Genomic DNA, 27,715 nt, shown 5'->3' on the forward strand with positions numbered 1-27,715 from the left:
TCAACTGGAGCTGGGAAATGAAGGCATTTAACCCAGCATGAGCTAGTGAGATGGACGGAGAGGGAGCTGGTAGTTCGGCACCACCAGTTTCCTGGGAACAGAGGTGGCCTGCCACCAGGATGCCTTTCGCAAAAGGCTGTTTGGAGCTGCCCCAGTCCCACCAGCGCCGTCTAATAGAGGCTTCATGACCCAGTATCAGCAGCCAGCTCTAACCAACACCACCTCACCCCATCCCTCAACTGTACACCCACCGAAGTTCTCCAAGAAGGCAGCAGAATAAAGGCACTCCCTTAGGGAGGAAGAGGGCTGGAGATGAGAATGGGAAACACAGGAAGCATAGTTCATTTAACCATTGCTATGCAGAAATACATTACAATATTATCCCAAAATTATGCTACTTAGAAAATACTTTCTCCACTTCTAACCGTAGAAAACCAAGCTATACCTAAGCTTTCCCTAAATGACTCATTCTTCTTCTTCCACAAAATGAGATTACAAGGGGAAGCCTGTATTTTAAAAAAAGGTTTTTATTTTAATCCTTCCTAGAGGAATACAGATTTGAATGAAATACATTCATTCCATAAATACATTAGCAGCAAAACCCTCCCACCAGAGTCCGCTCTACTCCAGCCCAGAGGCTGCACCTTAGAGCAGGAGCATGTTCCATCATCCTTCATCTCAAGGATGTGTCTGCTTCTTGCTGAAAGCAGGATATATATGTGAGATCAGGTGAAAGACCAGACGGATGGATGAATTAACTAAGCTGGGACCCTGAAAACACAACCATGTGGTGACCATCAAGCCTTCTATACCTTTGAAATCCGTTGACACCCACCATGCTGAACTGATGAGATCCTTCACCAGAGACAACTGAGAAGGTCTAACCTTCCAAATGCACCAATGTGTTTGAAATCATTTGTCATTCCGAGTTGGCACCATTTTAATGATGTCTTGTTCTTTTTCGTAGGATTAGCCAGATATAAAGGATCATTCCCTCCTTCCTGCCACGGTCCGAGGTACCACTTTGCCAGCTGAGTCCACATGTGTTTGCTGTCAGGAGATAATCCAGCGGGCATTATTTGACTCACTACACCTCCAGCTCCCCTTTGTCTAGAGGCTTTACTGGAGACAGAGAGAGACATGTCTAAACCTACAAAGATCTCTAAGGAACAATAACAGGTGTCTCAACCTGGCTTCCATCAAAGCTAGTTTTTTTGGACAGTGGCCCAGATATCTCTCCTTTTCTTTTCTCCAACATGGCCTGTTGCCTGGCTGGTCCTTTTTTATCTGCCCTCTAGGCTTCCGCTGAAATTTTGGGAAGCAAGATCTACCCTAAACTCCCAAGTAGCCAAGAGAGATTAAGGCAGGTGGTGCTTTAAACTTGTCAGCTTAAGTCAAAGCAACAAGCTTACACTGCTGTGTTCCAATCCATTCTGGGATGACTTAAGTCACAACAGTCTACATAAAACACAACACCAGAACCACAATCAGCAATCGGGATGACTGTGAGGCAGGGACCAAGTTTAGCATGCTACCACATCATAGGGCTGGGAGGAAAATGGAACAATGGAAGAATTTAAAATAAATCTGATTTGTTTGGGTGGAAGACAGCTTTGACTCAGGTATAAATGCATCACCTAGTTTATCATGTAAATAAGGAACGGACTTCAAAAGCTGACACTTTCCTCCCCATACATCGCTCAAAAATAGTTTACCTGCTCTCTTTGCCCAATCTGTTCTAAAGTGTTCTCATTAGAATACTCTTCTATAAGTGCTTTATCCATTCCCATTCAGTCTTTGACTGTTGGCTGGAAGAAAATCAGAAACCATTTTATATAAAAACCACTGTAGTGGATAACTGGTTGTACATGTTTTTCCCTTTTGCGTTTTCCATCCAAATAGTTGGCTTTTATTTATGTGCTGAGAGAGAGTCATCTGCTGAATACACAGCACTGTTAATCCGACAGTCTTCTGTCCCCACAGAGTCTGCTAGTTCTTCCTCCTCTGAGTCGTCATCTTCTTCCTCCTCTTGTGCCGATGAGCTGGAGGTGGGACCTTTGCAGGTTTTCAGGTGGCGGGTGAGATGGTATTTGGTAAGATAAGCCTTTGTACATTTTTCACAGACATAATCCCGTTTTCCTTCGTGAGAATTAAGATGTTTCTTCAAGTGATTTGTTCTCAAGAACAGCTTATCACACTTGGGACACTTGATCTGGCGTTCTCTAAGAGGAACACAAGAAAAAACATTTGATTTGGGGTTACAAATGACAACTGAGGCACACATTTATTCTTCACAACCTCAGGTCTTTGTCAGAGGAGCTCTACCCATCTAGAATCAGATTTTTTTTTTTTTAAGTAGGCTCCATGCCCAGCATGGAGCCCAATGCCAGGGCTTGAACTCACGACCCTGAAATCAAGACCTGAGCTGAAATCAAGAGTCACACGCTCGACCAACTGAGCCAGCCAGGTGCCCCTCCAGTGTGGTAGTACTAATATACATGCCCATTAACAGCCACTTGGGAGTTCCTGTTGCCCCACATTCTCAATAACTGGAAGATTCAAATTTGAACATTCGTGCCAACTGGCCAATACATAATGAGATCTCACTATGGTGTTAATGGTATCCCATATAACATAAAATTACCCAGTTCAAAATCTCATTTGTGTCAAGGTTTGAGTAACCCTGGCTTAGACAGTTTAGAGCTGTAAAAAAACCTTAAAAATCATGTAGACCAGGAATTTTTTTTAACTCTTTTTTTTTTGAGCAGCTGAACCCTGTCTTAAAGGCTCAATATGCAAAACAGATAAAAGGAGGTTAAAATCCTTGAAGAAGTGGTAGGATACAGTGAGAAGTTCTGAAGTCTGGCCTCCTTAGCATTTCTACCACCTTCTCCCAGCAGGAGAGAGCACTGAGGGAATCTGTGGAGCTACAGGATGTGGAAAACTAAGCCCCTGCCTTCACGGAGTTTATGTTCTAACGGAGGATTTACATCATAAACAAAAAATATGTAACATCCTATCAAATAGTAAAAAGTACTATGAAAAAAAATGAAGCCAGGTAAGAGTGATGGAGTTCTATTTTAGATAAGATAGTCAAGGAAGGCCATTCTGAGATGACAACATTTTTGAGCAAAAACCTGAATGCAGTGAGGTAGGAAGACAGGAAGATGTCCAGGGTGGGGGGGATGTCTAGGCACAGGCAGTTCAGGACAAAGGTCCTGAGACGAGAGTGTGTTCAGTATGCTGGAGTCTCATGGCGGGGTGGGCACGGCAATGTGGCTAAAGCAGAACAGGAGGGGAAAAATAATAAAGACGAAGTGGGAGAAGCAGCCACATACCACTACCAGGTCATGAAGAGACTTCCACACTACGGTAAAAACCTTCTCACCCAAGTATGATGGGAAGCCACGGGGGAATTATAAGCAGAGACAACAAACAGTCTGACTTATGTTTTAAATGGATCATTCCAGTTATGACGACAGAATACTGCACCTGTATATGCATGTCTGGGGAGAAGAGGAGCAGACAGGCTGGCTGGAAGACTACTGAGATGATCCAAACGAAAGATGCTGGTGGTCTGGACTAGATAAAGCTGAATGAAGAACGGAAGACTGAGCTGGTGAACACTGGGGCAAAATCAAGTTTGTGGGGGGTAATAGAACTGAGTTTTGGGGGCGCCTGGGTGGCTCAGTCGTTAAGTGTCTGCCTTCTGCTCAGGTCATGGTCCCAGGGTCCTGGGATCGAGCCCCACATCGGGCTCCCTGCTCAGCATGAAGCCTGCTTCTCCCTCTCCCTATGCCCCTGCTTGCGTTCCCTCTCTCACTGCCAAATAAATAACTAAAATCTTAAAAAAAAAAAAAAAAAAAAAGGGCACCTGGGTGACTCAGTTGGTTAAGTGACTGCCTTCAGCTCAGGTCATGATCCTGGAGTCCCAGGATTGAGTCCCACATCAGGCTCCCTGCTCAGCGGGGGGTCTGCTTCTCCCTCTGACCCTCTTCCCTCTCGCGCTCTCATTCTCTAATAATAAATAAATAAAATCTTTAAAAAAAAAAAAAAGGGCTGAGTTTTGGACATACCAGGTTTGAGTTGCCTTAGTGGACATCCAGAACTGAGATGTTGAGTGAATGGTTAGATATATAAGGCTGGAGATATAAATCATAAAGATGGTATCTAAAAAGCCACGGGACTAAGGAGATGACCTAGGTGGTAAGCATCCCTGCCCCTGCTCTCAACTTGCTCTTTCTCGGGGGGGGGGGGGCAAAGTCAGTCTCTGCCACATGCCTCACACTCTCCTCAAACTGTGGGACAGAAACTCTTCCTGCATTTGGCTTTAGGACTGTAGCTAGGTTTTTTTCTAAGCAGATAAACAAAATGAATTCCAATACTACCATATCCATTTTGAAATGTCTACAGGTAAAAAATACAAACATCTGAAAATTTTACCAATGATCTCCACAAGAAATTTACAGTCTCATTCAAAAATATTTTGAGTGCAGGCACCTGGGTGGCTCAGTTGGTTAGGCATCCAACTCTTGATTTTGGCTCAGGTCATGATCTCATGGTCATGGGATCAAGCCCTGCATCAGGCTTCATGTTCAGCGGGGAGTCTGCTTGAGATTCTCTCTCTGTTCTCTCTCCTCTACCCCTCTGTCCCTGTCCACCATGCCTGCGCAGGTACGCTCTCTCTCTCTCTCTCTCTCTGCTTCTCTAAAATAAATAAATCTTTAAAAAAACATTTTGAGTAGTGCTTAATTACGAATGACTTATAAACTAGGTTAAAGCTTGGATGGTCTAAAAACTTTTTATCCCATGGGAGTTTGGCAAAGAGGGTTATTATGTTTCATCATTGTGACAAAGAGTCCAGATCCACACTTAAGAGAATTGTTTTCATTGGTGAATACCTGATTAAGCCAATTCTCAAAGCCAATGGAGAGAAATAGTTATACCACTAACCTCAAAATAATTTATATTGCATTATGCTGTGAAATGGCTACAGGAAAAGCAAGTGCAGAGAAAGTCAAGGTCAAGGAAGAAAATAACTCCATTTAGTAATAAGCACAGAATATGGAGTGCCTGGGTGGCTCAGTCGGTTAAGCGTCTGCCTTCGGCTCAGGTCATGATCCCAGGGTCCTAGGATCGAGCCCTGCATCGGGCTCCCTGCTCGGCGGGAAGCCTGCTTCTCCCTCTCCCACTCCCCCTGCTTGTGTTCCCTCTCTCTGTGTCTCTCTCTCTCACAAATAAATAAAATCCTTAAAAAAAAAAAAAAAATAAGCACAGAACAGTTCATATCCGGACTACTGTCTTCACTTCTGGGTACCAAATCTGAAACCAGGTGATAAGAGGGAAAACTGCAGAAATTAGGGACATTAAGCCTGATGAAAAGAAGGCTTAAAGGGAACATGACAGCAATCTTAAGTACAAGGGAGTTTAAAGATATATTAAACCTACATGTATCATTCCAGAGGCAGGAGTATAGAGTGAATGGAGAGAGGCTGACATAAGCTAATTCAAGCAAAATTTTTCCTCAAAACTAAATAAATCAGTTGTGTTACAGAAGAAACCATAGTACCACCTGCCAGAGACACTGTGGAAACAAGCCTTTCATTTGGATGAACTCAGTAGCTCTCAACACTTGCTGGACATCAGAGCCACTTGGGGAGCCTTTAAAAATTACCAAGGCCAGGGCTCTACCCCTTACCAGCTAAATTAGAATGCCTGGAGGTAGGGTCCTGGCACCAACTGTTTTTCACATTTTCCAAGTGATTATGAGCAGTGCTATAGGCTGAATGCATGTGTGCCCCATTCCCCAATAAATTCATATGTTGTAGACCTAAACCACAAGGTTATGGTATTTGGAGGTGGAACCTATGGGAGGTAATTATATTTAGATGAGGTCATGAAGACTGGACCCCCCACAATGGGATAAGTGTCAGAAGAAATAGCAGACAGACCAGAGCTCGTCTGCTCTCCACACCCTCAATGTGGGGACACAGCAGGAAGGTAGCTATCTGCAAGCCAGGAAGAAGGTTCTCAGGAGAACCCAACCATTCTAGCACCCTGACTTTGGATTTCCAGTCTCCAGAAGGTATTTTGTTACAGCATCTCAAGCTGACTAGCACAAGCAGCTGGACTAAATGATCTGAGAAATCTCTTTCAGCTCTAATGACGTATAATTCTATATAGTATTTGATAATTCGTGTGTCTAATTTCTAAAATTTCACACTAATAATGAAACTATTTCATGAAGACTTTGTTTTAAAAAAAGTCATTTTGAGAATTACGAATGCAGATCCAAACTTCTTGGATGTTTTAGTGTTTCAGGTTGCATTTTTAAAAAGATTTATTTACTTACTTATTTGATGGGGGGGGGCATACGTGAGCAGGGGGAGGGGCTGAGGGAGAGTGAGAAGGAGAGAAGCACACTCCCCACTGAGAGCAGAGCTCCACATGGGGCTTGATCCCACGACCCATGAGATCATCATCTGAGTCAAAACCCAGAGTCGGACCCTCAACCAACTGAGCCACCCAGATACCCCTCAGGTTGCATTTGATTAGGAATCAGACAAAAGAGCTAATATGAAAGCAAAGTACCTAACGAAACCTTACAATAAGAATATCAAGTTTTGGGGCGCCTGGGTGGCTCAGCTGGTTACAAATCTTTCGGCTCAAGTCGTGATCTCAGGGTCCTGGGATCGAGCCCCACGTCAGGATCTCTGCTCAGCAGGGAACCTGCTTCTCCCTCTCCCTCTGCCACTCCCCCTGCTTGTGCCCCCTCTGTCTCAAATAAATACATTTTTAAAAAAATCTTAAAAAAAAAAAAGAATATCAAGTTTCCATTGAACATGACTTCCTAAACAGTGCCTCCATAATATAAGCTATTGTTTTCTCCCTCTTCTAACATCTACTAAAAGCTCAGGGGCACAAAATCTGTTTTTTTTTTTTTTTAAGATTTTATTTATTTATATAACAGAGATAGTGAGAGAGGGAACACAAGCAGGGAGAGAGGGAGAAGCAGGCTTCCCGTGGAGCAGGGAGCCCAACGTGAGGCCCTGGGATCATAATCTGAGCCGAAGGCAGATGCTTAACGGCTGAGCCACCAGGCGCCCCCACAAAATCTATTCTTTTCTCTTTACCACTACCATTAACTAACACAACCCAGACATTTAATTACACTTGGATTCATGCAATAAATTCTTAATGGGTCAAGCAGTACTTGATCTTCTCCTTCAATCATCCTGTCCTACTGCCAGAGTAATCTTTACAAAAGCAAGTTTAAGCATCCGACTCTTGATTTCATCTCAGGTCATGATCTTAGGGTTGTGAGAGCAAGCCCTGTGTTGGGCTCTGCACTGGGCATGGGGCCTGCTTGAGAGTCTCTCTTTGCGCCTTCCCCGTCTACCTCCCCCTTCTAAAAAATAAATAAATAAATAAAATTTAAAAATGGTTAAGATGGTAACTTTCATGTTACGTGTTTTTTTTTACTGTAATTAAAACACACACCCAGCATAGTGCCTGCTACATGGGGAGGTAAAATCCTTCAGTGGCTTTCCATTATTTCCAGAAAGAAATTTAATTTTCCTAGTTGGATAAAAGGTTCATGACTTCACTGCCGCCTCTCTCTCCATCATTCTCACATGCACACTATGCTCTAACTGTAAAGAACCACTTGTGTTCCACAGTCCTTGTATCTGTGTTTCTAAATATGTCTAGAGTACTATTCCCACCCCTTTACCCTTCTTTGCCTCCCTGAATAATTCTAATTCATCTTCTTTAATACTTAGCTCAGACTACCAGGAAGCTTTTCCATTTTCCAGGACACCCTGGCTGGGTCTGTGACCCCCTTCCACAACCTCTCAGGATCCGATGTTTACTCTAACTGCAACGTGGTATGATAGTGCTTTACTGTTCTGCCTCTCTTACTGGACTCTGAGCTCTTTAAAGACAAGGTCTATGTCTTTCACCTCTGTATTTTCACCACTTGGCATAATGGTGGGCATCGAGGAGGTACTTAAAAAATATTTGTTAGGGCGCCTGGGTGGCTCAGTTGGTTAAGCGACTGCCTTCGGCTCAGGTCATGATCCTGGAGTCCCGGGATCGAGTCCCGCATCGGGCTCCCTGCTTGGCAGGGAGCCTGCTTCTCCCTCTGACCCTCTTCCCTCTTGTGCTCTCTGTCTCTCATTCTCTCCTTCTCAAATAAATAAATAAAATCTTTAAAAAAAAAAAAAAAATTTGTTAAATTAAATGAGATTATGGGTTGAAAAAAAGTAAATAGAGAAGTGAAAAATAAGAAAAATGAAGCAGGGGCGCCTGGATGCCTCAGATGGTTAAGTGTCTGCCTTCGGCTCAGGTCATGATCCCAGGGTCCTGGGATCGAGCCCCATATTGGTCCTGGCTCAGCGGGGAGCCTGCTTCTCCCTCTCCCCCTGCTCATGCTATCTCTGTATCTTAAATGAATAAATAAAATCTTAAAAAAAAAAAAAGAAAGAAAGAAAAATGAAGCAAACTAAGTGAAATCTTCCAGGATAAAACCAAAACTTAGATTTCCAACTTTTGCTTGGTTATGTGAACACAGGAAGCAGCTACCAAGGTAGGAGACAATGAGTCAGCACTTGAAAGCACTCAAGTTCACCACCTAAAGAGCATGTGGGCTGTGGGGTAACTTACTGTGTGTGGATGAGCACGTGCTGCTTGAGGTCCTGCCTCCGCATAAACAACTTGTCACAGTAATCACACTTGAGATTCTTCTCGCCCGTGTGGATAACCATGTGGGACTCTAGGTGAGCCTTCTGGGTGAAAGACTTGTCACACAAAGTACATCTGTAGTTTTTCTGACCTGTACATTAACCCAAATTGCCACACTGTGAATAAAATAATCACTAGCATTCTCGAGATGAACAGACACATGTATGAGTATGTGGCAGAGGCAGGAATGAAACAGAACTGATAACTGGAACATCACCTTCTAGGGCTATTTACCTAGAACCAGTCAGAGAAATGAATTTATAATCTGCAACAAAGGCCAGTGAAGCTAATAAATCTGACCTCCTTCCAGGACCACTTACCTAAATGTCTATACATTTTTTTTTACTGTTTGTAGCTAACACATGATATGAAATCTGAAAAGAAATTACTTATAATCCTAGCAACCAACCTAACCCAATTATGTTTAAAAGACCTCATGAATTGGGGAGCCTGCGTGGCTCAGTCATTAAGCGTCTGCCCTCGGCTCAGGTCATGATCCCAGGGCCCCGCATCGGACTCCCTGCTCCTCGGGAAGCCTGCTTCTCCCTCTCCCACGCCCCCTGCTTGTGTTCCCTCTCTCGCTGTGTCTGTCAAATAAATAAATAAAATCTTAAAAACAAACAAAAAAACCCACCTCATGAATTATAGCATCTGTATATAGACAAACATACTTTTACAACCTAAATGTATAGTTTTCTCTTTTTTTAAACACATGACCTCATAAACCAGGGGTGAAATAAAATCATTCTAAGAATGCAGAAATAAGATTACTCTACGTCAGGGACTGGCCAACCTTCTGTAAAGTCTAGTCTGTATCTGGAGTTTTATGGGCCATATAGTCTCCATCATGACCACTCAGTCTTAAATGCAAAAGGACAAGGAAGAATTTTACTTTCAAAGATTTGGAGAACCAATGACCCAGTCAAGAAAACCAAGACGTCATCAGTTATTTTGTAATTTGTATTTAAAAAATACGTGCTAGGGGCACCTGGGTGGCTCAGTCGTTAAGCATCTGCCTTCAGCTCAGATCATGATCCCAGGGTCCTGGGATCAAGCCCCGCATCGGGCTCCCTGCTCCACGGGAAGCCTCCTTCTCCCTCTCCCACTACCCCTGCTTGTGTTCCCTCTCTCGCTGTGTCTCTCTCTGTCAAATAAATAAATAAAATCTTTAAAAAAATAAAAAATACGTGCTAAAAGGGTTGGTTTGTACGGAGTTTAGTAAATGAAAACTCAAAAAAATAAAATCTGACGGGGCTAACGGGACAATACTCACAGGAAGAAAACTGGCTCTGGCCAGTGACTAGGAATGAGCTCTATGAGAGGCTCAGAGTGTTTCTATAGAATTCCCTTTGCTTTCAGTCCAAACACAGGCATCAACTTCCAGATGAAGTCCATTTTCCCAGTCACATTCAAACTATGGTTGGGGCATTTGGAATGTAAACACTGTAATAACAGGAGCTAACACTCTCTGAGGAAGCGCAATTATCCCACCAAGATTTATCACCCAATGAAGTCCTGCTGTCAGCCAGACTCTCACATCTTAACTCCACCTACAAGACTAGCTAGCTGCAATTGACTACTGCAATTTCTAATTGTTGCGAAATTCCATTTTGATGGTCCAATACAACTTACCTGTATGTATCTTGAGGTGGGTCCGTAGGTTGCTGGGATCACTAAAAGCCTTGCTACAGAAATCACACTTGTGGGGCTTCATACCCATGTGACCCATAAAGTGGACATGAAGTTTGGAAGGAGAGATAAAAGCCTGGGGGCACATTGAGCACTTCCACTTCCTTTCTTTGCTGTGGCTTGGCCCATGGCTGCTGCTGTGGCCCTGGCTATGAAGATGGTTATGGATATGGCTGGTAAGGTGAGCTTTGAACTCTGTATAGGAATTGCACTCCTTGCCACAGTTACAGAGGTGCACATCTGGGTGTTCGGGAACACCTTCAAAAAAAAAATTACTCAATGTCTCCTCGTACTTAAATTTTAAAAAACTCATTCTTGAAATTAATAATGTTGCTTACAATTCTCCATTCTACCAAAATTTCCATCTTGCCCACTACCTGTAAAACTAAAACATCTTGTTTAATACTCTATTCCCAGCATCCCACATAGTATGCCAGGCACAAGGGAAGCATTTGTAAATACTGGATTTTAATACATCTTTCCTAACCAAAAAACTTTTGTTAAAAAAATTTTATAGTATAAACTCTTAAACATCGCTCGTCATCATGACACAGTGCAAAGAAAAAGACTATGAAGTTTAAATCAAAGGACCTTTCCTTTTTTTTATGAACTTAAATTACAATGGTATTGGCTCAAAAAAGCAGCCTCAGGAACTTCAAATACCCCAAATAAAAATCTCTACAGAGAAGTTCCTTTCATATGAATACTGCTTGATCGATAACATTCAGCTTGTGAAGAACCTCACAGATTTTAACACTTCTAACATAGGGGTAATATCCTGCTTTTATATATACAAATGTATGTGATTTGCTTCGGCTAACATATAAAGCATTACCAAAACTACTTCTGGTCCTTGGTGTTTTTACTATGCTAGATTCAGGAGAAACAAGTCTTACAGTAACTTACCAATCTGCTGAGCATAATCCCGGCTGTAATAAAAAAGCAGTTCATTTTCAGGAGGGATATCTTGTGAGGTGCAGAAATAGATTTTTCCATCATGGGGATAAGCCACCAAATTCTGCTCTTCCCGGTTCCTAAGTTATCACATTTAACAGATCAAGCATATTAATTTTGAAATATATACTAAACATATCATATCCCTAAGCAAAATTCTACATGAAAACTTAGAACTATTTTCTTTGGGTCATTTTTCTAATTCCCTATCCTATTAGGAGGGACATAGAGAATTCTTACTTCTGTACATCAGGTGATCGTCCTTTATAGTCAGAAACATTAGAGAGTTTATCACGGGAAGTAAGAAAATTAAATAAAATTAAGTTTTAAAAAAGCAATAGGACAAAGACACAGAGATAGACAGCTGAGTAAGAATTAACTACAACAACAGCCTGAGGGTTGACTAACAGCGGATATAAAGAGCAGGTATCCACTTGCAAATTCAATGATGACTGTATTATTCCTTATTGCGCTGGTAGGTTGAATAAACTTATTTAATTAAAAAAGGATAGCTTCTTCTGTTTTGATTTATAATCACCATTAATCAACAACTACTGGAGTGAAGAAGGTAAAAAACCTTAGGCCTGAACATATGTTTAGACATTAGTATAATCCGGAATTTTTGGCTCTTCCCTATTTTATGCAAAGCTGCCTATTGAAAAACATCCAAATCTTAACTATCTCTTCACCCAAGACTACTCTTACCTGGCTTTGCGCACAAACATCATCCAATTACATTCATTTTCATCAGTTGTAATGATGCAGAATTCTAGGACACCATTGTGGTATATCTATCAACAGAAGGCAAACATACATGTCAAATGAACTGACAGGCAATACAAAGTGCTACTGAATTTAGGCTAGCCAACAGTCTCCTTTCCTCTGCAGTAGGCTTCTGCTTCCCTAGTCAGTGTGGAACTCCATGGTTGCCTTCTCACACTTTTGTCATTTCACCCAGGCCCATTTCCAGCAATGTAATAAAGACCACTGGAGACTGACAGTTAGTGCTCAAGGTATAGAATGACCCTATTCTTATTTACATTTTGGCTTGACTGGAAAAAACAAACAAAAACCTACCACATGGTGACAAGGAGTGACTACACAGACAATAAGGTCACAGAACCATCTCTTCTCAGTCTTTTTCCAATGGACCTAGCGTTCTTCTGTATTCTTTTTGGATACCAAAATGCATGTCCCCAATGCTGGCAGCACCTTACCTTTCCAATGTTCACAAGACCCACTTTCCTCTCACTTCAATTTTGCAGGCATCATTCCCAATCTATTGACTACAAGTGAATCTATATAAACATGTTAAAGGAATAGCTGTTTATGTCAAAACCTTGCATTTCCAGGATTCCCATTAGAAAATGAGAGAAATGATCCGGGGTGCCTAGGTGGCTCAGTCAAGAGTCTGCTTTTGGCTCAGGTCATGATCCCAGGGTCCTGGGACTGAGCCCCGCATCTGGCTCCCTGCTCAGCAGGGAGTCTGCTTCTCCCTCTCCTTCTGCCTCACCCCCTGCTTGTGCTCACTCGCTCTCTCTCTCAAAAACAAATAAAATCTTAAAAAAAAAAAAAAAACTAGAGAAATGATCTTAGCTTCCAATCCCAGAACTGTTTCCCAAGCTAACTATTTGAAGAATGTTTTAGTTGATTACAAAATAAGACTTTCATCATATAAACAAAGTCCATGTCCTCAGCTGCCTCAAGTAATTTAAATGAAGAATCACTGGATTATCTAACAAAAGGAAGACTAAAAACAGTTTATTTTCTAAATTCCAGAGCGGGTGTTTTGCTAAATATTATATATAATTTGGCTACAAAGAACAGAAAGGATGGAATATTAAATAAATGACTGACAGGTGAATGGCACCATACGAGTCTTGGCCAATTTTGTTTTACATCACTTTTAACTACCTCACTATAGTAAAAACATTCAGAAACCACAAAAGCTTCATGAACACTGACCTTCCAGATATGGTTGACTGCCTTGTCTGTCCATTCTGCTACTTCCATGGAATGGCTCTGTTGGCCAATGAGAGGCCCAAAGCAAGTCCGCACAGGAATGGTTTCTCCAGTCCACACACCTGTCAGTGAAAAGATACTACTGCCTAATCAATGATTTAAGCATCTAATAGGATACACAAGAGAGAGTGGCTTAGCTTCAGTGAACCTAAGAACTACAGATATTATAGCACTCCTGTGAGGTAGCTAAGTATTTTTGGGTTCTATCCTATAAATATGAAAAATGTAATGAGCAGATTAAATGGGGCTCAGAAGAAACATGCAGAATAAGAAGCACTATCAGAAATCCCTAAACCTGGTGTTATACATAAGGAACCAAACCAAGTCCCTCCAAGTGTTATTTTGGAATACATAAAAAAGACTAGAGAACATTACCCAATTATAAAAATATAAAGCAATTACTACAAAATAAATCAAACTTATAAAACCATCTGTGCTTAAAGCACTGTTCCATATTATTTAAGCTGTTTTAACGTTTTCAACTGACTCACACCCGAACTACAGCTGAAAAAAATAATGAACCTAGATTGGTATTTTCAAAGAAATGGCACAGTAATTCAGAAACCATTTTAAATCCAAATATGGGTAACCAAACTCTGGCAGTCTATATTTCTTATTCCTTTTTCCTAAGGAGTATTAGACAATTTACGAACATTCGATGTAACTACCTTTTGTGACAAAAGGTTATCAGCGATGAATTTTCCATGTTTTATAAAAGAAACTTAAGTTTCAAGCAATGCTTTGTCATAATTGTTAGACAATGATACAGCCAAGAATAAAAGTCTTCAGACTCCGGCCACGATTCTTTCCTTTATTCAATTCTGATTCTAAGAAAGGGGAACTTTCTCAAGAAAGTTTCAACTTGATTTATTGCTATCACTGGACAGATGTTCCTAGAAGGATAAATCTTAAGCTGTAAATTGACTTCTGAATCAACCAAATAATGACTAAATTATACATATCCACTTTTACAACTCTACCCTACAAAGGAAGAGAACTGACAGGCTTTTATGGTTCCAAGGTTCTTACCAACTTCTGCTCCCACAACTGACTGGCGGAGAACAAGCTGCTTTGGGAGAGAAAGCCTCGCTCTGCTCTCTATTGGAGTGTCAGGAACAAAAGTCACTGGTCCGTGATCGGGGCAGTCTGAGGGATAGGCTCGGTCACAGAGAGTGCACCCTATGGATAGGAAATTTGAGAGAAACAAATGGGGTTAGTTCAAGCAGCCTGAAGTACCACCTGCTTTCTTATTTAAATGCTAATTACTAAAGTATAACCAGTAAGAAGCAAAGTTCTAGTAAAAATACTCTGATCAGGGGCGCCTGGGTGGCTCAGTTGGTTAAGTGTCTGCATTAAGCTCAGGTCATGATCCTGCCCCACATGGGGCTCCGTGCTCAGCCGGGAGTCTGCCTCTCCCTCTCCCTCTGCTCCTCCCCCTGCTTGTTCTCTCTCTTTCGAGTAAATAAAATCTTTAAAAAAAATACTCTCATCAAAGAATCACTTTTTTTTAATAGATTTTCTTTATTCATTTGAGACACAGAGATACAGAGAGAGAGAGAGAGAGCATGAGCAGGGGGAGAGGCAGAGGGAGAGGGAGAAGCAGGCTCCCCGCTGAGCCAGGAGCCCGATGTGGGGCTCAATCCCAGGACCCTGGGATCATGACCTGAGCTGAAGGCAGACACTTAACCATCTGAGCCACCCAGGCACCCCAAAGAATCACTTTCTTACACTAAGATACATATCCCACTCTGACATCTCTCTCCAGTAAGATCTGATTTTTTTTTTTCTCTCACAGGACAATTTACTATTCAGTCCATAGAGACCTACCAAAAAGTAACACTAAATTAATTCAAGAATAAAGTACATTGTTTCCTAAAGTAAATACCTTTAAATATGATATCTAAAGTCCCAAGATTCCAATTCTACCAAACTGTATGAGGAAATGGGAGTTGAAATGCCATCATGCAAAGCCAAAACAGAGATGACAATACAGGTCAACAGAGGCAGAGACAGCTGCACCACTGTTCGCATTGGCTTCACTATAAACAAACAGGTCACCCAGGTTTTGATGAGATTCTTAAGACAAAAAAAAAAGTGGCAAAAAAGTGCTCTTAGGGACAACAGGTAGAATCATGTTCTTGCAGACATGTTTGCTTAAAATTCTTAATTTCTTACTGTTCATGTGTTCTTTTTGCATTGTCAGAAAGGATGCTGCCTTTATATACTGCTCTGTATGGTTACCCTAACTTCACTTTTACAAGCTGATGAGTGCTGTTCTCATAAATCTTGTGCTCTATTTCTGTTAAGGAATAGTACACATGACCTGTAAGTCAATGATCATGTTCAAACCTTCCAAATTCGTCCTCAAAATAGTGGAGTACATCAACCGGAGAACCACAGCCATCTAGGCGGTTTCTTCCCCTAAGCAATCATTAAACATTTCTCCTTAAATGACATAAAATAGCAGTAGTTTTCATATTTAGGCAAAGCAGAAATAATATCTTACTTTAACTACTACTTGACTAAAAATTCTTTGAAGATCAGATTAGAGCTCCCCTACAGTTGGTGAGAACTCATTCTCCAATGCTTTTTTTTTTTTTTTAATTTATTCATGAGAGACAGAGAGAGAGAGAGAGAGAGAAGCAGAGGGAGAAGCAGGCTCCCCACTGAGCAGGGAGCCCGATGCGGGACTCGATCCCAGGACTCTGGGATCATGACCTGAGCCGAAGGCAGAAGCTTAACCATCTGAGCCACCCAGGCGCCCTCCAATGCTCTTAATAACAAACTGTGCTAAATCTCCAAAGGAGATTCAGATTTCATACTGCCAAAAATGCTTAGAGGTTTCTCCGAAAATACACAAATGGCCAATGAGAACACGTAGAGGTTCAACATCATTGTCACTTGGGAAATGCAAATCTAAACCACCATGAGATGCTACTTCACACCCACTCCATAGCCAGTAAAACGGCTGTTCAGAAGATGTGGGGAAACTGGAACACTCACACACTGACGCGGAGAATTCAAAATGGTGCAACCACTTCAGAAAAGCAGTTCCTCAAGAAATTAAATACAGGAGCAATTCCACTCCTAAATATATATCTAAGAGACTTAAAAACATGCTCATACAAAAACTTGTACATGAATGTTCATAGCGGCATTATTCCTAATAGCCAACAGGAGAAACAACCAAATGTTCATGAATGAATGCTGGATAAACAAAATGTGGTACAGCCACACATGGGATAGTATTCAGTCCTAAAGAGGAATGAAGTACTGACACCTGCTACAACATGGATGAGCTACAACATTATGCTAAGGGAAAGAAGACACAGAAAGCCACATGTGGTATGCTTCCATTATATGAAGTGTCCAGAATAGGTGAATCTATAGAAAGCAGATTAGTGGTTACCTGAGGATGGTTGTGGGGAGGGAGGGGGTTAGAAGGACAGGAATGATGAGCGTCTGCTAATGGGGTATCTTTACGGGGTGATAAAACATTTTAAGTTAGACAGTGGTGCTGCTTGCACAACCCTGTCAATATACTAAAAACTACTAAATTGTACACTTTAAAATGTATATGTGAATTATATTTCATTTTTTCAATTTTTTTAAAGATTTATTTATTTTAGAAAGACAGAGAGAAAGAGCACGAGCAGAGAGAGGCAGAAGCAGACTCCCTGCTGAGCAGGGAGCCCAATGCAGGCCTTGATCCCAGGACCCTGGGATCATGACCTGAGCTGAAGGCAGATGCTTAACGACTGAGCCACCCAGGCGCCCCAACATATCTCATTTTTTTAAAAACACACATAGGAGCAAGAGGTTCCACATGCCCACTTAAAACAGGATCAACAGACTTATTTAGGCCACCTCTTCTGCTAAGTTAATGAGCCTAATCACATTCCTAAATTTAATTAAAATTATAACTTTCAAATTTCAAAAGATTAACATAGAAGTTCTCCTCACTGCTTGGCTTCTGAGGCACCAGAAGCTTTGTCCTACTTTTCTGACCCTACTGTTTGTCTACTTTGGAAGCTCTTCTGCTACCACTGTGTCTTAGCATCCCTAGTCCTCTTACCTTCCACTCTCACTAGGAGATAACTTCACCCCACTTCCATGGCTACGATTAATGTTTTAATGCTCAGGATCCCTGAATATTTGCAGACAGATCTCTGTGCTTCAGATTAAAATTCTCATTAAACATCTCTCCTGCCTATTTTATAGACATTGAAATCACCATGTCTGAAACCAGATTCACCATCACTCCTCAAAAACAAACAAACAAACAAACAAACAAACAAACAAACGGCAGTCCTCCTCCACCATTCATTATCCTAAAGTGTGGTACCACTACCCACCTAGTTTCCCATGCCAGAAACCAAGGCTATCTCCTTAACCCTTCCCTCCCCCAACTTCAACCCACTGGCAAGCTCTACTAAGTTCTCTTGTAAATACTCCCCACTTTCCTCATCATCATTACCTCTACTCTAGGTTAGAAAATCACCTTCCACTTAAATCATGGTATCATCTTCCTTACCTAACTACTCGCCTCACGTTGCAGAGAGCCCCCATCCCAAACCTCACTCCTTAAGACCCTGACTGGTCTTAGAAGACCCTTTGTGTTCTGGCTCCTACTTCTTTCTCATCACCCCCATATTATGCTTCAGCAATTCTGAACCACACAAGATTCTTTTAGTTCTAGGCACTTACGGGTGCCAACTCCTGTCTGGGACACTGTCCTTCCTGATACTCAGCTGCCAACATCTTTCTTGTTCAGCTGCCAACATCTTTCTTGTCCTTCAGGTCTGTGCTAACATATGCACTGCCTCCCCTGGTAAGTCATCCCGTATTCCTTCCATGGTCTGGTTAGATGCTCCCCCTCGGGCTCTTTTAGACTTCCCACTTAATCCCATCTTCCCACTTATCATACTATATTGCAAGAGCTTGTTTACTTGCCTATGCTTCCCATCAGACTATAAGCTCTTTAAAGGCATGTGTCCTCTCTTGCAGACTATTTTCTACCCTGCATCTAGCACAGAGGCTGGCATAGAGTAAGCACTCAACACGTTGCTTGAATGAAGCATGTAGTAACACCAACAAATCAACAGTTTTTATATTGGTTTTTGTTATTGTTGCCCCATAAAAAGAACTTTTACATGCCCAACTACAGTAATTTATATGCATTCTGAGCAAAAATAAAAATTGCATTTGTATCTTCCTACATTTTTCCTTTGGGATAAAAAAAATACACACGATCTAATAAATCTGTCTTATGCTGAAAAAGCACATGGCATGACATACAGAATACCTCACTGAAGTTTACTTCTATAATGACTCTCATCTCTGAAACCCAGGGAAATATCTCGAATACCATTGGGCTGACCTTATGTGTAAAATACAGAAAGAAACGACTACAGTTTCCTTACTTCAGAACCCTGTAAGAACCAACAAAATGTCCGTATGTCATTTGGCTTACTTGAAGAAAAGGCACATTAGCATGAAGGACAACACACAAAGAGAAATTCCACAGCCTAGTTTCTGTCTGTACTCCCTAACGCCGGACTTCGTGACTACATCTGTTAAGAGATGGTGGCCCTAGCTAGCAATACTCCCAACAGATAAAGGCTGGGCACACTCACAAACGGTGAACAAGGCCGCCATGTTTTCCTTGTTTGAATCGGAGTCTTCCATTTGCAGTGCAGGCGGCACAAAAGAAAGGCTGTCCGAAGACACATCTACATGACCTGTCCCCAGAGCGACCTCCTGGGTGATGGAGGAGACAGCCACAGGCTCTAGGCTTAGGCCAACTTCATGGAGGGAAACAGATTCTAGGGAGGCGAGGTTGTGTGAGGTAGAGAGTGCCACGCTTACGGAGTTGGTGCTCATGGCCACAGGGTGAATGGAGTCACTGAGGGCACTGTCAGACATCCCGTTGACCCGACTTGCAATGTGGTCTGTCTCCATGACCACAGGGAGCTCCAGGCCATTCCCGTGAATGGGTATCACACCACCATGTCCTACAGTGTCTGCTGCAAGGTTGTTGCTCACAGAATCCACAGACAGAGGTTCATGACTTCTGGAGCCATTTGGGATTTGGGAATGCTCGCCTGCAACACCATCCATTGTAAGTTCTTCTGCCATCCCATCTGTAGAGATTGGGCTGGCAACCCTAGAGACATTCTCCATAGTGATTGTTGTGTCCAGGGCCACCTCATGGCCATCACTGGGGTGAAGACTTTGGGCACCATGGGTGTTCACAGAGCGAGAGTCTATTGAAACAATGCCTGGTTCTAATCCAACATTTCCATTGGACTGATAGGGATCTAGAGCTGAAGCGTTATTGGCGATAGATAATGCTGTATTACCATCAACATTTATAGAGTTAGGGTGGATATACTGAGGAGGTGGTCTGTCAGCTAAATAAGATAAAATGCCTGAGAAAAGGAAAAGATGAGATATCAGAGACTTTTTAGTACATTATTAAATATAAGGAATTCCAAATGCTAGAAACTATATTCCTTACAAATATAACTAAATTAATCTCTTACCTACTTCTTTGGTTTAACTGATATATATACTTTATAAAAATAGCAACATAAGTGACCATAAAATAATCTTCTACCTCCTTATTTGGTTAAATTGATATATATACTTTATAAATAGCAACATACATATACCATCATTGTTTTCCCTGTGAAACTGAGAAACTGTAAAAGATTAGCTATGTTCCTTTGAAGTCACTGGAAATTAAGCTTTTAAATGATGATATTAATATACACATAGTTGGAATTCCTGAGACCCGAGATGCTGAAATTTGTTCTATAAAAGTTAAAAGGTAAAATGATTTAAATGTAGATCTTCCACATGAAAAATTTAATTAAGAAAATTTAAATATAACTAAGTTTTAATTATTAAACTGTCACAGCACATTAGGTTCTATTCAAAACAAAAGTCACAATTGAATCTGCTTTATTAAAACCAAAAGAAATATTTGAACACACATGCTTATAAGGATGTGGTGAAATGGTACTTGCTGCATTGCCAGTGGGAGTGTAAATTACTAAAACTTCTTTGGAAAGTATATACATTAAGAACCCCAAAAATATCCATATGCTCTTGCACAAGAAATTCCACTTAGGATAATCTTCCCTAAATGCATTTTATAGATATTATACACAAAGTCATTCCTGTAACAGTAACAAGAACCTAGAAAAACCAAACTGTCCAACAATAAAGATTGAGATATAAATAAACCATGGAATATTCATTCAGTAGACTGTAATGCAGCATTAAAAAGAATAATTATGAAAGCCATGCAGCAGTTACAAAAAATAACTATGTAAAAATACAGAAAAATACGAAGTGGAAAAAAGTAAAGATACACAATCATATAGACAGTATAGTCTTAATTATGAAAAATAGTAAAAATTCTATACACAAAGATAAAAGGCAGGAAGGAAGTACACCAAAAAGATGGATGATGGGACTATGAGTGGTTCTCCTCCCTATTTGCTAAATTTTGTAAAATACACACTTAGAATAAAAAAAAAAAATCAGTAAACTTAAAAAAAAAACTTTAATTTATAATAAACAATGACACTAGCAGGACATGTGGTTGACAAGAATTACAACTACAGAATTATAAAAACTAAACCAAGGAAATACTGGAGGAAAGAGGAGAAAAACTGTTTATGTGCCATTAAGAAATTAAGCCTAGTCCAACTGCTATATTAATAAAGTGTTATCTGTACATTCTAAGAGGAAAGGTACAAAAATATATATATCTTTTCCCACCTAGAGATTAAGATCCAAAACTGACAAAGAGAAAAAAGTGTTATTCAAGTCTTCAAGTAGGGAGGTTAAGAGGAGGCTCTATTCTTTCTTCTAATGTCCCAAATAACCATAATACTTACCAGGTAGAATGGTTCTGAAGTAACTGCTCTCCAGGTGGGGGTAAGGTGGTGGAGGTAGGGTGTAGTTTCTTTCGGGCAACCCGCACATCACCCCTCGATCCCCAATACCCATTGGGAGCATCAGAGACAAAGCAGAAGGCAAAGAGCTCAGGGAGGGACCCAGGTTTGGAATTGCCACTGGCAGGCCTACAAAAAAATGTGTTTTTTTTTTCTCAATTAAAAGAAAGTAAGTACTTAAAAACTCTCACTATAATCACTAGCTAAACTCTTAGGAAGGTTTCTGCATATGGGGGAAAAAAATCTCACCTAATAGCCCTTTATATCCCCAGACAGATAGTATTGTGCAGATATTCACAAATATCTTAAAGGTAGTTCTCAAGTTAGTTTTAAAATGGTCAAGTTTATCTTCCAGTTGTCTGTACTGCTTTTAAGTATCAAAACATTTAATTACAATTAAAAACCTAGTTTAAATACAATTTAAGAGAACAAAGCACATAGAGATAAAATGGGAAAAAACACCAAAGTTCACAGGAGTGGTCTCTGAGTAATGATATTAATTTTTTTTTTTACTTTTTTATTTATATTTCCCATTTTATATGGTGAGAATGTTTTACTTTTTAAAAATTCATAAATATGCTTATACTTGGAAGTTAAATGTATATGTGCTGTATTTCGTGATTTAAGCTTTAGATTTTATCTACCTTGGATTATACCTGCAAGGTATAGAAGTGACTCTTACTATGCCTAAGTATAACAATGAATACTCACTAACTTGAGGAGTGCTGATTTGCATTATTTTTGCCAGTGGCAATATTTTTTAATACGCTTTTCCCCCGTAACGAAAGTGTTCACTAAAGGAATGCCTAAGAGATAATCAAATGAGTTAACTACTAATAAAATTTTTTTAAATTTCTTTTATGGACACTGAAAGGAATATGGAGACCCTAGTTTAGATGAATTTATTTAGCTGCTGCATTTTAGTAATTAAGCAGGTAGTTCCCTACGGAGAACTATTTAAACAACTTAAAGATTTAAATCTTAAACATTTTTTTTTAATCTTATTGTTAAGTAATCTCTACATCCAACATGGGGCTCAAACTTACAACCCTGAGATCAAGAGTCACATGCTCCACTGAATGAACCAGCCAGATGTCAGCATTAACTCTAATTTTGATAAAGAAAACCCAATACATTACAATGTCATAGATCATTAAGAATCAATAGCTTGTCTCTTTCTATTTCAAAAGAAAAAGAAAAGAAAGCAAATAAAAAGGTTTTACAAGTACAGTGATGGGGGAAAATGAGCTTTTTCTATAGTATTCCTCTCTGAGTACTGAGGCTCATGGGAGTCCCATGTAGGAGCTCCATCTTTGGTGCCTCCTCTTTGAATTCTAAGCCTGGTGCATTTGCAGCTGTTGCCAGTTTCAGATATAATAAAAAAAAAAATAAAGCTCAACTGCTCTCATTTTCTGGAACGGTTAGCAGAATAACTTTCATTCTCTTCTGTTAACCCAGGGACAGAATACCAAGGGTATGAACCAGATGAATGGATAAACCTAGATAAAATGCCAAGTCAACTACATCTCTAGATAAAGGTCACCAAGCCCACAAGAGGACTAATCAGAAAAAACTGCTACTCCTATCCACTAGAACTCCAGTAGTCTACAAAAACATTTCTTCCATGATGCTGCCACATGTGGAACTGCTGTTCAGACCTGCTTGGCTTCTCCTTTACACTCTTAAAGGTGCTCTTTCTCCCTTTAGACTCCACTGAGAATTGATCATGCAATTAAGTGTTGAAATTCAGTCGCTCTCCCTTACTACTGACCTGGGGCAGGAATGGCATTGTGAGTGGGTGAAGCAGCCAATCCTAGATGACTCCCTGAGACTGGCAAGGCATTGCTCACAGAGGATGAAGTCAGCTGCTCCATCCCCACAGGGCTTAGGTTCATTTCATTCATCCTAAGAAAGAGCACACACAACCAGTTAGGCAAAATCTCACCTTAGTGATTCCATTTAAGTTACTGAAGAACCTGAAACGATGGGGGTAGGGAAATGGGAGCTGACCAACTACTACTTCATTTTTATGCTCACAGCTCTGAGACAGTGTCCTATTCTTTCTACTGATAAGGAAACTGGGATTCAGAGACATTAACTCAGTCAAAGTCACAAAGCAGAAATAGGATTTAACTCAGGTGTACTTTGTTCCAAACCCTATGCACACTGCCTGAAGCAAACTGCAATCCTTAAAGCACATGGCAATAAGAGTTTTTTTTTCCAACCATCCAAGTTTTTCCATTCACAGTATTTTCTTCAAATGGCCTATTACTTCAAACCAGACTTCTGTAGAGTTTCACTCAAAAGAATTTTTACTAATTCTTTTTACTAAGACTTATAGTGATACTGGGTCTGAATTAGATTATTAACGGTGTGAAGAAGCACTGTATTTCCTCCATGGGTTAGATTTTATTAAAACTCTTAATTATTAAAAATCTTAATAATATCTGCCATATAGCAAGGTTCATTATGTAAGCTTTGTTACATACTTTATAAAAATTTATTGCATATTGTCTCACCAATTCTTCAAAATAAAGTAAATGAGGAAACCAGGTCAAAGAGGACATGTCATATGCCCCAAATCCTGGCAATTAGGTAGAAGAGCACCGATCATGCTGCAAAACACTGCCAAAAAGTTTCTCGACAGCAAACCTTTTTTTTCTTCTTAAATCTACAGACCATTTTTGTCAGGCCAAAAAATCTGAGAATCACCTTTTTATGCAAACTATCTTTCATTATCATTAACAATCTTACCACAATACACTGGTTTGAACAAGATGCCTGCTATTGGAGACTATCAATAACTATTAGTTCCTATATCAGAATTGAGAGACTGCCATATTATAGGCATTATAATTTCAAGAGGCTAGCCAACATGTTATCCAAACGTTACTAAAGACCTCCAATCCCAGGGCACCCGGGTGGCTCAGTCCTTTTAAGTGCCTGCCTTCGGCTTAGGTCATGATCTCTGGGTCCTGGGATAGAGCCCCGCAACCCTGAGTCTGGCTCCCTGCTCAGTGGGGAGTCTGCTTCTCCCTCTTCTTCTGCCTCTCCCCCTGCTAGTGCTAGAGTTGGTGTGTGAGCGCCTGCGCGCTCTCTCAAATAAATAAAATCTTAAAAAAAAAAAAAAAAAGGGCGCCTGGGTGGCTCAGTCCGTTAAGCATCTGACTTCAGCTCAGGTCGTGATCTCAGGGTCCTGGGATCAAGCCCCGCATCAGGCTCCCTCCTCAGTGGGGAGTCTGCTTTCCCCCTCTACCCTCCCCCCCCCACCGTGCTCTCTCTCAAATAAATAAAAATCTTAAAAAAAAAAAAGACCTCCAATCCTATATTGAGAATAAGTATAGGGAACAGTAATGCAAGTTCTTCTGTGTATGTCTATCTACATGGGAGGAGTGAAGAAGGAAAGGAGGAATCAAATGGATCTACATATTTCTTAGCAGTGAAAGAAAACCTAAATAGGTTGTAATCTGAAAAATGGCAGTATCAGCTATCAATAAACCTGAAAACAATAATAGCTCACACTTATTACTCCCTTACTGTATGTGTAAGGCACCGACCTAAGTGATTTACATGTAACTATTTCACCTAATCCTTATAACTGCTGTGAGGTAGGTATTATTCTTGATCCCATTTTAGAGATGAGAAAACAGACTCAGAGAGGCTAAGAAATTTAATCCAAGATTATATAACAAGTGGCAGAGTTGGGATTTAAATCCAGGTCTGCCAATTTAAGAAACTTAAATCGAATCACTATCTTGTGCACTTGAAACTAACAGAACATTGTATGTCAACACCTGAAATTAATATAACATTTTATGTCAACTACAATAAAATTTTTTTAAAGATTTTGTTTATTTGAGAGAGAGCACAAGCGGGGGGGGGCCCATAGAGGGAGAGGTCCCACAGAGGGAGAGCGTGAACCAGGCTCTCTGCTGAGCAGGGAGCCTGATGCAGGGCTGGATCCCAGGACCCTGAGTTCATGACCTGAGCTGAAGGCAGACAACCAACTGAGCCACGCAGGCGCTCTTACAATAAAAAAAAAAAAAAAAACCAAAACACTCAAGCTCTTAACTACAATTAGACAATTACACTAAAAGAACCATTTTGCCTTTTACTCAGTTCCAATAATTAGGATCTGTGTATTTATATTGTGGGTTGTGTTTAAAGTCCCACGTAGACCTGTTCCTGCATTATTCTACATCCACAGGCTTTAATCTTAGGCCAGGTATCTCGTAAAACTAAACTCTCAGACATCAATAAAATGAACAAGGCCAAGAGTAGAGAATAGGCACTCTGAAATATTTGATTTGGATGGAACAATGCATTTTCATCCTCACTAGAGAGGCAACTAGAATCATATGACAAATGAGGTACACCTTAGGAATGACAGCACATTAATAGTATTTAATTACACTATAAAAGAATGCAAAAAATCCTTATAGCCTAAAGAAACAATAGCTAACTTAATTTTGCAAGTTTAAAACAGACTTTTCCTGTAACTTTTTATAGCTACAAATGTAACTAAAACTCTACAACCACTGGAGCAGTGGGTTACAACAAATGGGTTACAATAATTTTTTAAAATACACCTAAAAGTCTATAGCTTCAAATCCCATTCTAAAAATTCCTGAATATTAATCTGTGTACCCATCTCCAGATAAAAATCAAAATGGTGTTTCTAGGTTGACTCCTAGGCCTTCTCAAACCAGTTCAAACCAGAGTTTAATGTGAGAGGCTCAGCAGATTTCTGCTTTGTCGTGAGTCACTAAAATGTGATTACCTCAGCAGCCATAAACCAAAGGTAACTAGTATCTCACAGAGAGAAAGCAGAAGGGAATTTACAACATGATCCTAAGACTCTCTCATTCTGAAGTGCAATTCTATTCTACCTACCTTTCTAACAGGAGTTTCTGGGAAGCAATCTTGGAAAGAAGGGCCAAAATCACACCAACCTCTCTCTTCTTCCCTACTCATTCCTGGTAAAATCATTTCTTTCACACTTCTACGCTTTATGTGTGTGTTTCTAACTGACCTAGGAATAAACCGTTTGCCAGTTGCTAATCTTATGACTTTTTTCTTAGAATCTTATAACTTTTTCTTAGAATATTTAAGAAGCTAACTGAAATGCGGCTACTTTGCAAAATGCAATGGACAGTTTGAGCAACTTCAAAGAATTTGTTTTATCTTCCTCATCCTAAACATACAGCCTATGAAATTGCCCCAAAAGAACAGTCAAATGTCACTATATCTGGCATATTTCTGTACTGGCATGGTATCATTAAGTACTTGAAACATTAGCAGGAAATCTGTAAAACTAATAACTTCTACCTGCAAAATCAAGAACTTAATTTCTCCACATTACCACCCAAGCCATAGGGTAACCAGCAAAATTCAAGGTGAAGCATGGTGATAAGCTAAAAATACACTCTGGAATTCAAATCAAGATATTAAAAGCTCAAATAACTCAAAGGCATAGGGGAAATGCCAATGAGCCAACAGTCAATGTGTGGCTACTTGGAACTATTCACATTTGGAGTAAATTTGGTTTAATGAGAGTATATTCAACCCAACTCTGGCCTCTGGATTTCTTGATCCTTTTGGGACATATATCCATTTGCAAATCGCACCTGCAACCTTCCCCCATGGCACCAAAACCAAAGAAAGGCACTCTAAACTCTCATTTGCCAAATGTTTTCCAAAGATGTCACCAGCGCGGAGCCCACCAAGCCACTCACCTGTGATGCATCTGCTTGGGGCCAAGTATCAGAGAAAAGAACACACGGGTGGCGGGGAACCGGCATCAGGGATTGCGTTCCAGGGTCACGTGCTACCGCATCTTGCTTACAACCGCTGCACAAACGCGGCCACTCGGCCCCGCGGCCGCCCGGGGCCGCCCAACTTCTCCCGAGGGCCGGCGGCCGCGCACCCCGCCGCGAGATGGGGCATGCCGGGGGACACCCGGGGCTTTTCCTCCAGAAGCTTCGGGAGGGGGGCTGCCCAACCTGGGGAGGGGGGTGGACAAGGGCGGTCACCAAAACGGGGGAGGATGCAGTCCCCGTCCCCTCGCCACCGGAGAGCCCAGGCGCTGCGGACACCGCCTCCCCGGGGCGGCCGGCTGACTCGCCCGCCCGCCGGCGTGGGGCCCGCAGGCCCTGCCGCCCTCGCCCCACCCCGTCCGGGCCCGTGTGCAGCCCACCTGCCGGCCGCGCGGGGGGCGCGCGCGCCTGCCCCACCGCTTTGTTCCTCATCCGGGCAGAGCTCGCCTCGGGCCCTCCCCGCCCGCTCGCCCCCGCGCCCCGGGGGCCGCCGGCCTAACGTTTCCCGCCCGGCCCGGCCCGGCC

The 27,715-nt window shown here is 41.2% G+C and overlaps 1 protein-coding gene across 3 annotated transcripts; it reads right to left on the reverse strand.

Annotated features, from left to right (window-relative positions):
* Positions 1-511: 511 nt before the first annotated feature.
* PRDM4 (PR/SET domain 4) lies at positions 512-27,715 on the reverse strand. Of its 3 annotated transcripts, XM_028088591.2 has the most exons (12): positions 27,571-27,713; positions 27,110-27,376; positions 23,146-23,279; positions 21,318-21,503; positions 19,044-19,838; positions 14,437-14,586; positions 13,351-13,469; positions 12,091-12,176; positions 11,338-11,465; positions 10,375-10,689; positions 8,665-8,833; positions 512-2,222 (listed from the first exon to the last, which is right to left on the reverse strand). In XM_028088591.2, the coding sequence occupies exons 2-12, from the start codon at positions 27,118-27,120 to the stop codon at positions 1,910-1,912; spliced, it is 2,406 nt and encodes an 801-aa protein (XP_027944392.1). In that variant the 5' UTR covers positions 27,121-27,376; positions 27,571-27,713; the 3' UTR covers positions 512-1,909. The 3 variants fall into 3 exon arrangements, with proteins under 3 accessions (XP_027944392.1, XP_027944393.1, XP_027944394.1); XM_028088592.2 differs by lacking the exon at positions 10,375-10,689 and having other exon boundaries at positions 27,571-27,714; XM_028088593.2 differs by lacking the exon at positions 8,665-8,833 and having other exon boundaries at positions 2,090-2,222; positions 27,571-27,715.

Source organism: Eumetopias jubatus, unplaced genomic scaffold (assembly GCF_037043125.1).
Source record: "Eumetopias jubatus isolate StellerSeaLion01/CBP00866 unplaced genomic scaffold, mEumJub1_p1.0 scaffold_8, whole genome shotgun sequence".
NCBI lineage: Eukaryota > Metazoa > Chordata > Mammalia > Carnivora > Otariidae > Eumetopias > Eumetopias jubatus.

Bases quoted from the DNA above. Each gene is read 5' to 3' on its own strand.
- PRDM4 (XM_028088591.2), bottom strand. The intron at 12,177-13,350 runs GTCAGTGTTCAT...TTCTGTTGATAG, and splicing joins CAGTCAACCATATCTGGAAG to ATATACCACAATGGTGTCCT. The intron at 11,466-12,090 runs GTAAGAGTAGTC...GTGATAACTTAG, and splicing joins ATGTTTGTGCGCAAAGCCAG to GAACCGGGAAGAGCAGAATT.